This window comes from Oreochromis aureus, linkage group 7, assembly GCF_013358895.1.
Source record: "Oreochromis aureus strain Israel breed Guangdong linkage group 7, ZZ_aureus, whole genome shotgun sequence".
In the NCBI taxonomy this organism is placed as follows: Eukaryota; Metazoa; Chordata; class Actinopteri; order Cichliformes; family Cichlidae; genus Oreochromis; species Oreochromis aureus.
In genome coordinates, this window is record NC_052948.1 from 54,582,718 (window position 1) to 54,597,786 (window position 15,069).

Consider the following 15,069-nt stretch of genomic DNA (forward strand, 5'->3'; position numbering starts at 1 on the left):
ACAGCTGTTCTATGTGTTGTGTCTTTTGTGTTGAACCTTGATTGAAATGTGCTTGCTGTGATGGAAAAAATTACACACATCATTCAAGTAAAAGTCATTGCAGTGACTTTCATTGTGAGCATTTGCAGGTTTCACATCTGCATTCAACTTTAAGCAGGACTTTACTGATGAAGGTAGAGCTCAATGTATAATGTGCATGGTTTTTATATGCCAAAGGAAAAATATGCCAATGAAATGGCAAGACTTTGATTTGTGCAATGTTTGGAATAAAGTCTTACAGAGGAACTAATGTGCTCATTTTCTACTCTGTTTTTATTATTGGACTCTAAAGTAGTATTCCATGTTTACAAAATTACCATTATTAATCTTATACTGGGCTTTAGTACAACCCCCAGTTCACCCGTTGTGTAAAACAAGCCATTTCAGTTCCCTTGCACCTCCTTTTAAGCCAACTTTCTTTTGACTGGCTGCTCCTCATAAATAAAAACATGAACAGCAAGTGGGCAGGGATTCTGTATGATCCAGGCTCTTTGGCTGTGATTCCAACCAAAGAGCCTGGATTTTCACTCTTATATCATGCAGAGTAGAAAAAACTGTTCAAAACATGGCTCAAAAGAATTAGTTATAGATACACTGATCTCATTATTTGCAATATGTGGCCATATGCACAGTTTGAGTATCCAGCACTGTAGCAGAGTGTATCACAGAAAATGAAGAAAAAAGCAAAGTAGGTACATTTTAAATTGCAAATAACCAGTGTACACAGTTGTCAGTTAAATGCAGCAGAGTGACAAGTACCATATTTTGGAGTACAGAAAATAACTAGCATAAAATGTAAATTTTCATTCTCCTCTCTTGTGCCCCAAGTTTCTTCCTTAACTATTCTCTCTCCCAACTTTTGTCTGTTCTGGCTCCATAAACTGGGTTGTTGACAGCAAAGACACATCATGACAGAAGAAGTTGGGAAGGCGACTGGGACTTAAGTTTTCCCAATTCTTTTTCCCTGGACAGAGAGACTGATTTCTGCATGTGTTATACTAAAGTTTGAAGAGACACAGCAGCAGATATTAATAGATTTGTTGAATTTCCCACTGTAGCTTTTTAATTATTCACCACTCTTCTCATATCCTTTTTACAGTTCAAGAAACCATGTGGGCATTTATATTCACCACCATACACATGCTGCATATTTATAACTCTTAATGTCGTTTTGGGAATTTACTCTGTTCATCATGGTCCCTACATGTGCAGTAATTGCTGTTTGATGAATCCTACAAATCCAAACAGCGCTGGATAAACCATTCTACAGAGCTGTGGAGACTTGAGACTTGGAGACAAAAATAATCACAAAACTGAGGACTTAAACTTCACTTGTCTGACTTCCTTGAGCCTGGACTTTAAAATTCCCCTAAGTCCATGGAAGTTTTTTCTAGGTTTCATGACCTTGATCCTCTGAGATGTGGGTCATTAACAATAACTGTATGCTTTCAGAATATGTCATTTTTGTTCTTCTTAAAAAATGTTGCCTCCAGTCTTTGTGGTTTGGTGAAAAAGAAAATAATCATTTTAACTAACACGCCTAAATATTGATTTTATTGGAAGTGGAATTATCAAAGAGTTGTCTGACCAGTTCAACATTACAGCTTTTTGTGGTGGTGACCATTTTTGTATACAAAGTCCATTCCTCTTGAAATGGACATTTGGAGGAGTTTAAATGACGGGGCTAGGTATAGTGCTGTTTTAAATTAAACAAGTTAGAAACACAAAATTAAGATCATTCTTGGAAAATCAATCATTAGGATGGACTTGCCAGAAATAGAAATGAGCTAGCTTTATTTTAATAAGAACATTACCTGATACAGCCTGTAGTTGGCATGCTACAAGACTTCATAGATTAGATGTATTACCTGTGCACTTTGCATAGACTTTGTTTGTCCTATTGCAATGTTTTTGTCCATGCCACTTGCTAAAACATATGGTTAGGATTAGTGTTGTGACTAAAGGTGAGAACATGACCGATCATAAGAACGTTAAAATGTTGTATGCTAAAAGAGATTAAACTTGGAGTTTACCTGCATCTTAATGGTTTCCTTGTTAGTTCAATAGTTTGTGTTTTTTCCTCCTCTCATCTACTATCACAGGCATCATACACCAGATGAAGGGAGAGTATGAGACTGCGCTAAAGTTCCACAAAGCCCACCTGTCCTTCGTCCAAGAACTTTGTGATTACGCTGCCCAGGGGAGGGCCTATGGCAACATGGGCAATGCCTACCACGCACTTGGCATGTACGACCAAGCAGTCCAGTACCACAGACAAGAGCTGCAGATCTCTCTGGAGGTAAATTTTATGACCCTTTTCAAAAAACATGTGGACGATCATGTGGAAAACAGAATCACGATGTGTCTTTGTGTTATCAGGTGAACGATCGTCCATCTCAGGCATCCACGCACGGTAACCTTGCTGTGGCCTACCAAGCGCTGGGTGCTCACGACCGAGCTCTCCAGCACTACCTGCACCACCTGACCATTGCACGAGAGATGCGAGACACTCAAAGTGAAGCAAGAGCCTTAGGTAAACCAGTCAAGAGATAAATGCACTTGAGTTGAGTTGAATGAAACATGAAAAATATTGGGCACCGTTATTTTCTTTTGCAGCAAACTTGGGTAACTTCCACAGCTGGAGAGGTGAATATGCTCAGGCCTTGCCCTACTACCAACAGTACCTGGTTTTGGCGCCAGGTTTGCAGGACTTGGAAGCAGAAGGCAAAGTTTGCCATAACCTAGGTTATGCTCACTACTGTCTTGGACAGTACAGAGATGCGGTCAGGTCAGAGACTAAATAAACCTCACAAAACTCAACTTCATATAATGAAAATGACCCTGTTGGCCTTATTAAAATGTCAAAAAACATATGTTGTGTTTTCCATACATACATACATACATACATACATTCATCCATCCATCCACTACTCCTCCACATCGAAAGGAGCCAGCTGAGGAGGTTTGGGCATCTGACTTGAATGCCTTCAGGATGCCTCCTGGCCAAGGTCTTTCAGGCATGTTTTACCAGGAGAATGCCCTGGGGCTGTCCCATGATATGCTGGAGAGATTACATCTCTAGATTAGCCGGAAAGCTCCCATGTTCCCCAGATGAACTGGAGGAGGTAGCTGGGGAGAGAGAGGTCTGGGCTTCTCTTCTTAGGCTACGACCCCCACAACCTGGCCCAGCAGCAGAAAGTGGATGGATGGATGGATGGGTGGATGGGTGGATGGATGGATGGGTGGATGGATGTTAATAAGACTTTAATTTCTCAATTTAAGGATTTATGCTTTTATATTACATCGAAACAAGATGCAAAATAAAAAAGAAAAGTTTTACATTTTCCAGGTATTATGAACAGGATTTGGCCCTGGCTAAGGATCTCCAGGACAAATTAGCACAGGCAAAAGCCTACTGCAACCTTGGTCTGGCCCACAAAGCACTGGGGGAGTACAACAAAGCAGAGGAATGTCAGAGATATCTGCTCTCTTTAGCACAAGCCCTGGACAACACACAGGTCACCTGTTAATGGTGTTTTCATTTCATAAACCTTGAAATTCTGTCCTTTGCACAAAATGAGGTTGTTAATCAGTATCTGTGTGATTATATTTGTCAGCAGGCAGTTTTCAGGGCCTTTGGGAATCTTGGTGATGTGTGCGTGTGCCGGGGTGATTTTCCAGGAGCTGTGAAGTTCTACCAGCAGCAATTAACCTTGGCTCAGAAGGTCAACGATCAGAAAATGGAGGCTGACGCCTATTCAGCACTTGGTTCAGTTCACAGGTGATAAAGTGGTTAACCAGTGTGTCAACCACACACAAACAGTGCATGTAAAAAATGAACAAATGAATGTGCTGTATTGTTTTAAACCCTAAGTTTAGTAATATAGCCTGTTTGTTGGAGGCAGTTGAAAGTTTGTAGAGCTAAAATATTAACTTACCAGATCAAGCTGCAGAGATTGTGCTTCACACAAGCAGAAATTTACCTGCTAATTAATGCTTACATGAAAGAAACAAAAATCTGCACAATATTATTACTATGTACTTTTCAAGTGATATTAAATATTGTTGTGTTATGATCATTTTATCTGCCAAACTATAATCAAATATGAGTAATTAATATATTGGGGAAAGCTCAGCTGAGTTTATAGAGGCAAAAGGGACATCAATTAGAGAATGTATTTATTTACCTTTATAAAGCCACATGCTTGTGGACCATTTTTTTGTAATGCCTGCTATTGCCTGCTATATACTTTGGAGTTACAAAGAAAAAGCCTGTTTCCAAAAAACATGTGAGTTTAAAAAGTATTAACTTTCCAAGTTGTTAACAAAGAGAAGTAACATATAAGCATCCATCCTTTGCAACAGACTGGCTCTACAATAATAAACCACATGAAATATCATACTATACAAAGGACACCAGGTTTTGGCTATAACTGATGTGTGACTTTCGTATGCTTGTTCCATGATGGTCGTAACTGAAGTAGTTCCCTTGATTCATCTTAATTCAGTGTTCTCACACTTTTTCCCACCTAGACTTCTCCGCCAGCTGGATACGGCCTTGTCGTTCCACAGCCAGGAGTTGACCATCCGAAAGGATCTAGGTGATCAGCAGGGGGAGTGCCGTGCTCTTGGCCACCTAGCAGCTGTTCATATGGCCTTGGGAGAATATGCTACAACCTTCCAGTGTTATGAGACCCAGCTGGGCCTGGCACAGGGGCTCAGGGATGCCCGTTTGGAGGCACAGGTCCATGGAAACATGGGCATCACCAAGATAAACATGGGATTGTTTGAGGAAGCTATTGGTTATTTTGAGCAGCAGCTGGCCATGCTGCAGCAGCTAAGTGGAACTGAGAGCATGCTAGACAGAGGCAGGGCCTATGGGAACCTGGCCGACTGCTATGATGTTTTGGGAGATTATGAGGAGGCTATACAGTATTATGAGAAGTACCTGACAGTGGCTCAGAGTCTCAATCATGTCCAGGACCAAGAGAAAGCCTACAGAGGACTTGGCAATGCGCACAGGTAGGTGAAACTAAAATCAAATTGAGAACAGTTTTAGTTCAAAGTTAAACCACAAGGTTACACCAACAACAGCTCATGGCTCAGACGATACCCTTCTATACATGCATTTGATAAATTTAATACAGGGCACACTATTAGGGTACTACGCATCTGCAAGCCACTTTGCAAACCACCTCCAAACCAGCTCTTCTTTTCTTGCTGTATCTTCCTGTTACTGATGCTTGCACTGTTCCAGTCAGAAAACAAAAAAGCATTTAATGTGATTTAAATAAAAATTCTGTTTTTAGAAACATACAAGGAGATTGCACTTGCTGTCCTGATACACAGTGTTGTATGAGGGGGGTCATGAGGAGGTGGAGAGTCTAAGTCTGCCATGACCCATAAAGCCTAATTGGCCAAATTCATTTGAAATGAGCAAGGCTGAAATAATCTATAGTGCATTTAATTTAAATATCACTATCAATTCATTTCATAACTTAGTTTTATAATTTCCTGTCTTGTTTTTGTTTGTTTGTTTTAAAAGTCAGTTATGTTCTATTACTGAAATAAAAATTAAATTAAAAATTTTAAATGATTCTCCATAGACCAACTGCTTCTCTTCCTTCTTTCCTTCTCAGCTAACTCTAGTAAGAGGACAAATAAAATTAAGAAATTTTTCAGTGTTTTTAAGTCTCCCTGTATTTCCCGCTAAATGTAGAAATAAATTCACACCTGGTACAGTGCTGCAGACTTCTGTTTACATCAGCGTAAAAATGTATGTTCTGTTTATTTATGTTCTATCCTATTAGTTAGGATACACCTTTCTAATACAGAATAGCATTCGTGCAAGAGTTTTAAATGAGCATTTCTTGTCACAATCATTTTATACACATTTTTAATTAGAGTCATAATAAGAATAAATACAGTCAGAACTCTGTGGTGTATTAAAAGCAAAAAGACTTTTTCAGACACATATCCCACAGTGGGCAACTCTCATATGATACAACATAAGTAATGCTCACTGACAGAAGAACAAGGCTTACTGTTGGGTTTACTTTATCCAGCTGTTGCTCCTGTCGTCTGGAGTGTGAATGAAATAGTAATGTAGAGTGGAGATTTAGAACAAACCTTTGTAGACTTTCATTCTTTAGTTTTTCTCTGAGTAGATATAAAGAGAAAAATGTTCTGTATACGGACCAACTTGCCTTCTTTTCTTTAGATGTTGCAGAAACAACAAAAACAGGAGGCATGCTTTCAAGAACAAACAAAGTGCAGAGAAAATGCATTATCATACAAGGTCTTTTTCCTCCCCTTCTTGTTCTCCTCCCTCTCCTATTTCAGGTCCATGGGTAGTCTCCAGCAAGCACTGGTGTGTTTTGAGAAGAGGTTGGTAGTAGCTCATGAGCTAGGTGGTGAAGGAGGAGGTAAGGCTCAGGCTTATGGGGAGCTGGGCACCTTACATAGCCAGCTGGGCAACTATGAGCAGGCCCTCTCTTGTCTGGAGCACCAGCTTAACATTGCACGCATAGCAGGGGTAAGTTTTCACCAGCAAAATGTTCTTGTTTCCGTTTCATATTGTTTTTTTGCCCTGTTGAATATGATAAGTAATATCATATTCAGGGGGAGATATTAAAAACACATTATGCCCATAGAATGAGGTAAACTCTGTTTGAACTATCAGGATAAATCCCTGGAGGCAGAGGCAAGCAATGCACTTGGAGGTGTCTATCAGTTGATGGCAGACAACGAGACAGCTCTACAGGTGTGTAGAGATTCATATCATATCACATTCGACATTGTATATGCAGAGGATAGCCCCACTTGTTATGAAATATCTTTAATTATACTAATTAACAGGGAAAACATAGAATTTATCAATAGTCAAGCCTCTCCTCTAAGCAACCTATTTTTTCCTGATGTAGTGGCACCAAAGGGCTTTGGAAATAGCAGAACAGACTGGATGTGTCAGGGGCCAGGGTCGAGCCTACGGCAACTTGGGACTGACCTACGAAGCTCTAGGGAAGTACGAACGGGCAGTAGTCTTCCAGGAGCAACACCTGAGTGTTGCAGCACAGACCAATGACCTGATAGCAAAGACTATGGCCTATGGAAGCCTGGGAAGGACACATCATGCACTGCAAAACTACGCGCAGGCTGTAATGTACCTACAGGAGGGTAAGACATTAGCTACAACAATTAACAGTGAGCATGATGATATTGCAGTTGCTGTGTTTATGTATGAAAGTTTAAAAAGAACAAACCCCTGGGATCCAAAGATACTGGGTATAGAGGCATGGCAGCTTTGATTCACAGCTGTCCCAAGCAATCAGTGTCTTTTTGTCTCCATTATACCATTTTTCTTGCTTCCAGAAGTATTATAAACTTAAGACAAATATTGCTTGTTTGATCTTCAAATAGTTTGACATTTTAACTTTTATTGGATGTTGCACTGCCTCTATTTAGAGATATGAAATAATATTAATGAAATTGAATTAAAATAGAGAGCACAGATAACTCTGTATGTAAATAACTATAAGGGCCTAGTCCTCACAGTCAGTCAGAAACGCCTATGCTTACCACACTGACCCTAAGTTGCTCTTTTCTATAAGATTAAATAAGCACAACTGCTTAAAATTAAGGGGAAAATATTGCAGCACTGCATGTAAATAACAGACAGTCTTACACGGTCTAAGAAACAACAAAAAGAGGAGGCATGCTTTCAAGAACAAACAAAGTGCAGAAAAAATGCATTATCATACCAGGTCTCGACCGCATGGGGGAGGGAGGCGGCCCCCATGCCGTTCCAGAGGTCAACGCGTGGGAGGGACCCGGTCAACCCGAGCCAGAAATTTCAACTTTATTCTCAAAATGATCAATAGTTTTTTATTTTTCTTACTCCTTTGTACATTTGAGATCATAAAAATGGTGGTTGTGATTTTCAGAAATAACTCTCCAGTGTTTACACAATGGCTGATGGTGTGATTTTCATTGGTTGGTGATATAGAAGTAACATTGATAAGTGCGGTATTTGTCCAAAACTACTTTTTAACTGATAGTCTAGTGTGACAGGGAGAAAAGTTATGCACTGAGGACATTTAGAGAGCTGTCATTGCTAAACGTCATAGGACTTATAAAGAAAATAGGTCCCGGGAGCATGAAAATCGCTGCCTATGGACACAGCCCCCATTGCTCCATCCAATTAAGTTACCCACTTTTCTGGTGATTGACAAATCTTAATTGACTAATTGCTCTGTTGCTTTGCTAGATTCAACAACACACTGACAGGGTAGTGATAAAATTAGGTACAATCATAGGGTTTAACATATTCCATTAATACTAACAGTAGTCTTTACAGAGTTGTAAAACTTTAATTTAAAGGAAATTTGTGGGGCCTGTGTACCCATCTTTTGTGGTCTTGGGTGTATATTTTAAGGAGACAGAATTATTGGGATCATTATTATTATTATCAGACCAATTGACAGTGATTTTCAGTCCAGTTCTTGTGTAATTTGGGATAGTTTTTTCCGTATTTCCCTTCCTTAAGAATTGCCTCTTGACAGTTAGCATCCTACCAAAGATAGACTTTCTATATCCCACACTTGGGAAATTCCCTTGGTGTGTTAAGCAAAGGGTCGGGAAGAATAGGTGGAAAAAGTCGAACAAAAAAATAAATGAGAATAATTTTTTTTTTTTTAAGCCAAAATACTATACGAGAGTGATTTGTGCCATGTACAACTGGTTGCCATATACAGTAAAATACACTCAAGGAGATGTCACAGAGATTTTTTTTTTTTTTATCTATTAAACTGCAGTTGGAGTGATAATATACACATATATATTTTAGCAGGTATTTATCTTGTGTGAGTATTGTACAGTCAGCTGCAGGAATGAAGGACCTATGAAAGCAATAGTTCATCTAGGTCCAGTTTTCTCAAAAGTTTTTAACACACACTGGAGACCATGCTAAAACATGCCAGGTTTTTGGCTATTAGCTCTTTGGGAATCACCTTGTTGATGCAAAATTAATTTTTTATGTCTGTCAAACTGTGCTATATTTTATATTTTATTTTTACTGGAACTAACTGTGTGTTTTTTGCAACAACAGCTTTTTTTTCTCATATATTAACACTGGTTAATCCCTTTTTTATGCTTGAATGTGGTGCTATGTTTATGAACAAATACTTACTTTTGTTAATGTGTGGGTATTAATGATTGTTGCCGTCTGTGTTCATTAGGGACTAGGTCTGGCTTTTTTGCGGGTTACAACCAGAAACAGTGAGGAAAGCCACAAACTGAAAGATATAAATTTTTTCTTACTGCCATCTTATATTAAGTACATTATAAACACATGATTGTGAGTGCTGAAGTGCTTATTAATAGTTTGATAAACAGGACACAAAAAGGCCCAAGCCAGGAGTTTTATTATCTGGCCTTAACTAAGTGTTTTTATTGTTTAAACCTGACCAATTAATTTTCTTGCCTAAAGCTAATCCAAGTAATTTTACTTAAACCTAACCAAGTCTGTCTACCACCAAGCAAAAAATTATGTCATTTTGCTTCCTAACCTAACCAGCAGCAAGAGAAACAATAACTCAAAAGTCAAAATAATGCCAACATTCAACATTTGTGTCCAGGAACAGAAAACAATTGAGAAATTTTTGTGTAGGAACACTGTTCACTAGACTAAATTTCAAAGCTTTGAGACCAACAAGAAACAGTTATATAGCATACTGTTTGATACCAATGTCTGAATCAAAAAGCAGCAGGATAGGAGTTTTTGATCTAAACTTTTCCACTGCGTTCAAAAGCACTATACATTTTTGACATGTATCTACAAACTTGTGATGAAAAGCGAGCAAAAACTTAGTCACCATTTTCTCCCTGCGGTCGTACAGACACCATGTAGGGAGGCTCTGGCTCTTAGCACATACTTTGATCTATGTGTGAGTATCTTCTTTAAAGTCGGAGTTGTTTAAGACTGAGAACATTGCTCAGAACAATCCTCAAGAAGCATGAAAGGTATTTATGAGTCTGACACAGGCTAATACAGGATCAGTGCTCAGCTGTTTACCCTAGAGTGTGGTTTCCTTCAGGCAGGTTGTTGCCGATAATCCTGTTTGATTTAACTACATCTCTAACTAGACTTCTCTTTGGAACACATATTTGTGTCTCATCAACCTTGTTGAAAATAATCCCATTTGGATCTCTTTCCTATTAAAAAGACATGTGCACATTAAAAGGCTGATAAAAATTAAAATGCAGTCTAATTGTAATGGATATTTAAAATGAGTGACTGGGTTAATTTATGAACTCATCCAGGCTTCATCGAGCCTCTAAGACAGAGTCATGGTTTGTCACTTGGCTCACAGATCCTCTGGATTTTAATTGATCATTAGCTCGACAAGCAAAAAGAATTTCAGCTCAGAGTTGAGGTTAGGACAGAGTTAAAAAAAAAATCACTTGTGTGTCTCCAATTAACTTTCCCAACCAATACTCACACAGACCATCACAGGCCCAGACAGAGACAAACAGGCAGAGAAGCGTGAAGAAAACTTGATATTTGATGAGCTTCTGCACAATCTGAGAGCCTAATGAGAACTAAATACAACTTGCTATGACTGCCTGCGTCTTCGCAGCAGGAGTAGATGAAACATATCTGAGACGAAGGAGAAGATTTCAAGACTTTTGAATTGAATTTGAATCAGCTGCATAAAAAACAAGGGTGAAGAAAGACAAAAGAAACAGTGGGAGAAAAAGGAATGGCAAATGTGAGTGCCGCTGGCTGAGTCAGTAAGAATTCACTTCAGTACAGCAACAGTTGTCACAAGCGTCAAAGTGCCAGGACTTTGAAAGAGATGATTTTCGTATCAGCCTCTTGGAACTAGCGTCTGATCTCTTCTGCTGTTTCCCCAGGTCTGCGTCTGGCAGAGCAGTTAGGTCGGAGAGAAGATGAAGCAAAGATACGCCATCGCCTGGGCCTGTCTCTTTGGGCCAGTGGAAACCTGGAGGAATCACAGCACCAGGTGTGTATGTGTATGCATTTATACATGTATTCTCAGCTGCAAAGATGCAATTTGTGTGTGTGGATTTAAGATTTAAGAAAAACATTGTTAAATCTTGTGAAACCTCAAGGAACCATTTTCCACCTTGCCATCTGAAAATGGGCACTGTGAGCACTGGGTAGATCCAACTGAAAAAGCAGGATGGTAGCAAACTGTCAATTACAATTTATGAACCATAAAGCAAACCCTTTTATACTGTCTTTATAGACTCAAACCATTATGGGAGCTATAGGAACCATATTTTACTAATTAACTTACTTGTCTCACAGCATGAAGTTACTCGTTTGAACCTGCTAGATAGCTGGTGCCTTTCTGTGTGGAGTTTGCATGTTTTCCTTGTGCCCATGTGGGTTCTCTCTGGGTGATCTTGCTTCCTTCCATAACCCAAAGACATATGTATTAAATTGATTGGTGACTCTAAATTGGCCATATATGTGAATGTGAGTGTGAATGGGTGTACCCCTCTTTTTGTTCTATAAGTAATTAAAGATACAGCCGGTGATTTTTTTTAGATTATTTAATATAAAAAGGGATATTGTACTCATAAATATACATAGAACAATGTGCAATTATATCTTCCACGTTATGCCATTATGCCTCCAAATTATGCCAGCTAATGTTAGCCACGAGTGTTTTTAAAGTCATGCTTTCCCTCAGAAAAACAGTTGGGTTACATTCTCACATCATATGAGAGTTTATTCACCAAGTGTTAGAGTCCAGCGTTAGAGCCACTTCAAAAAAAAGTTTTACGAATGCCTAACAGTAACTAACAGGCTAACAGAGAGCTTTGGTTTTTCCTCATTATTCTTTGTTTCCCAGCTTTGTTTGCATAAGTGAGAAATCCAGTGTAGAAGTGTAGAATACTGCTTAAGACTGTTTTAATCTATGACAGATAATAATTTTCTCTACTGCATTACTATGTCTTATTGATATCCGGTATTATTATCGAATTTGCATCGTTTTTATTATATAAACTTTTGAAAGATATGACAGTGTCAGGTTTGCTGTACGGCAGGCAGGTTTTGGACACAAACACAGGACTCTGAAGACAAAACATAAACTCAAAAGGCTGCTTTATTGCTGAACTTGAGAAATTTAAAATACATAACACAAATCTAAGGGAGAGAGGGAGAATGGGAGAGGGAGTTACAGTCCAAGTACACACAGTAACAGGTTAAAGAAGTAAATAAATGACCCTATGTATAAATACTCAGCTAGAAGTAAGAGCCCAGAATGCTACCTAACTAAATGCATTCTATCAAAATGGAATATGTGAGTGACGTTTTTAATATAGGACTACCTATGATTATAATTTGGTTATTTCATCACTCAGACAACCCAGACCATGGACAGCACAGAGCACACAGCTTGAGGGAGAACATGACAAAGGACAAGGGGAGACATACAATTAATACACAGGCAGTTGATTAGTGGAAATGGAGACGCATGGGAACACAGCTGAACTGAATCTGACTAATGAGGCAGGGGAAGCAAAACTAAACATAATGCATATGGGACAAGGGACTATTAAATGAAACAGGAAGTAACAAACACTGAGACCCAGACTAAAACATATGAACTTGACAGAACTGCCAGGGTTCTGTCAGGGACACGACTGTAGAGACAGAGAGTTAAAGAGGGAGAGAAGAATGACTTCCAGGAGACGCTGAGAACAAGACACAGAGATGAAACTAGGACACGAAAGGGAATTAACATAATTAAATAAGAAACCATTAACTAGGAAAATAAATAAAACTCAGAGGCACTAGGAAAGTAGAGCATAAACAGAAGGTTATGGAACTCAAACAGAAATCTTATCTTAACCCAAAATAAACCTAAAGACCAAGAGAAGGAGAACTGAACTAAAATAGAAAGATAATCAAAACAAGAAAACTGCAAAACATTCTGAAAACACAAAAACCTTGGGCCAGCAACCAGGAACCATGACAGTTAATATAATTTAAAACTAACACCGCCTTCAGTTTTTCTTGGTAATGGTGCCAAATCAGATTTTGTCATTTAACACTAAAGACAATTTTTTAAACAATTTAATGTTTATTTCTTAGTTTCTTTCTATTTCAGGAAAACAAAATAAATTATTATTATTTGGTGGGAATAACTGGAACTGCAAGTTAAGCGACAAGGAAAAGAGAAGAGAGATACAGTCTGTGTAGACACAGTAACAGGTTAAAAAATTATTTATATATATATGGCCATATATAAAAGTACATATATAAAGAGCCCCGAATTGATAATATAACATAACTACATGCATTCTATCAAAATGGAATATATCTGAGTGATGTTTTTAATATAGGACTACCTATGAATACAATTTGTGACTGTGTGTCATTTCTTTTTCTTGCTGTATTGTTATTGTAAGGTTCTGTACGTATTAAAACTAGCATAATGACAAACATTAAACATATCATAACAAAATCTACATTTAAAACTGTTTTAAAAAACTATGCTGTAAATAAAATGAAAGCAAAAACTGAAAATATTTTTTAACTATTAGAAAATGCACAATTATATTAACTTTGCTTCTCCATTTCATGGTGAAAAGTGAGCCAAAACACTTACAACTCTTGCTGTGTGTTTATAGTGCCACCCAGTGGCCAGCACTGTACCTATATGCTCAAACAGGTTTGAAATGAAGCCTGGCCATTTAGATCACACAATACACAGAAAATAAATACAAAAGTTGTTAACAAATAACAAATGCAGGTGATTTACAACAAACCATGGAGACACATTAAAAGGTGTGAAGAGTATAAAAATGTCTTCACAGCCTAAATCCAGTTGAACACTGGAACAATGGATGGTTTGTATATTTGTGGATTGGTACTGTTGATAATTCATTGCAATGTATGTTTATTTGCTGTTTGTTCCAGTTATACAAAGCATCTATACTATTTGAGGCAATTCGTCATGAGATGCAGCACAGTATGGATTACAAGCTCTCCCTGTTTGATCTGCAAACCAGTTCGTACCAGGCTCTCCAGAGAGTCCTCGTCAGCTTAGGTGACAGAAGTGGCCTCTTGACCTGTTGTGTTGTTTCTTTGTGGCAAATGACTACATCACTTTGTATGTTAGCTGTTCTCATTTTTACACCTTATACATTGGTCTCTGTTAATAAGGCACAAATGATCACCTAATGTCTGATAGTTGTATTTCTTTATCAATGCTACCACAATAAAGAGTCTGCTCTTTCAGATCTGCTCCTTTTTAACTCACAGCTCCACGTGTTCCTATTCTTTCAGGCCGGCACGATGAGGCACTAGCTATAGCTGAGCGAGGGCGCACACGTGCCTTTGCTGATCTCCTAGTGGAACGCCAGAAAGGAAGTCAGCAAGCAGCAAGCACTGACCCTTACATCCCGGTCACCATAGAACACATCCTGGAAACAGTCAACAGTCAGAGGGCCATGGTTCTCTACTATTCTCTGGCAGAAGGCTTTCTGTACAGCTGGCTAATATCTCCAGGCACAGGTTCACTGCCACGCTTACACAAACTCAAGCTGATCAGTTTTATGAAATTACTGAAGATGCTTTTTTCATTCAGATTCAGAGTCGTAGGCTGACAAAGTTGCCTTTAGGAACATGGAACATTACCTTTCTGGTTGGGAAGGAGCCTGAGGCTGCTCCCTTTAGCTATCACCAAGAGTTGGCAGTTCGTCTTGTAATCGGAAGGTTGCCGGTTCGAGCCCTGGCTCCGACAGTCTCGGTCGTTGTGTCCTTGGGCAAGACACTTCACCCGCCCGGTGGCGCCAGTGTCCGGCAGCCTCGCTCTGTCAGTGCGCCCCAGGGCAGCTGTGGCTACAATGTAGCTTGCCATCACCAGTGTGTGAATGTGTGTGTGAATGGGTGAATGACTGAATGTAGTGTAAAGCGCTTTGGGGTCCTTAGGGACTAAGTAAAGCGCTATACAAATACAGGCTATTTACCATTTACCATCACCTCTGCTT

General features: G+C 39.0%; 1 protein-coding gene across 3 annotated transcripts in view; it reads left to right on the top strand.

Moving 5' to 3' along the window:
• Window positions 1-15,069, top strand: part of ttc28 (tetratricopeptide repeat domain 28) — a 131,844-nt gene that overhangs the window by 98,085 nt on the left and 18,690 nt on the right. For all 3 annotated transcript variants that reach the window (XM_039614981.1, XM_039614982.1, XM_039614984.1), the window contains 12 exons: window positions 2,142-2,338; window positions 2,419-2,572; window positions 2,656-2,827; window positions 3,389-3,557; window positions 3,660-3,820; window positions 4,573-5,061; window positions 6,382-6,574; window positions 6,722-6,802; window positions 6,963-7,215; window positions 10,954-11,063; window positions 13,997-14,126; window positions 14,366-14,593. In XM_039614981.1, coding sequence (XP_039470915.1) covers window positions 2,142-2,338; window positions 2,419-2,572; window positions 2,656-2,827; window positions 3,389-3,557; window positions 3,660-3,820; window positions 4,573-5,061; window positions 6,382-6,574; window positions 6,722-6,802; window positions 6,963-7,215; window positions 10,954-11,063; window positions 13,997-14,126; window positions 14,366-14,593 — 2,337 coding nt within the window. The remainder of the gene's footprint in view (window positions 1-2,141; window positions 2,339-2,418; window positions 2,573-2,655; window positions 2,828-3,388; window positions 3,558-3,659; window positions 3,821-4,572; window positions 5,062-6,381; window positions 6,575-6,721; window positions 6,803-6,962; window positions 7,216-10,953; window positions 11,064-13,996; window positions 14,127-14,365; window positions 14,594-15,069) is intronic.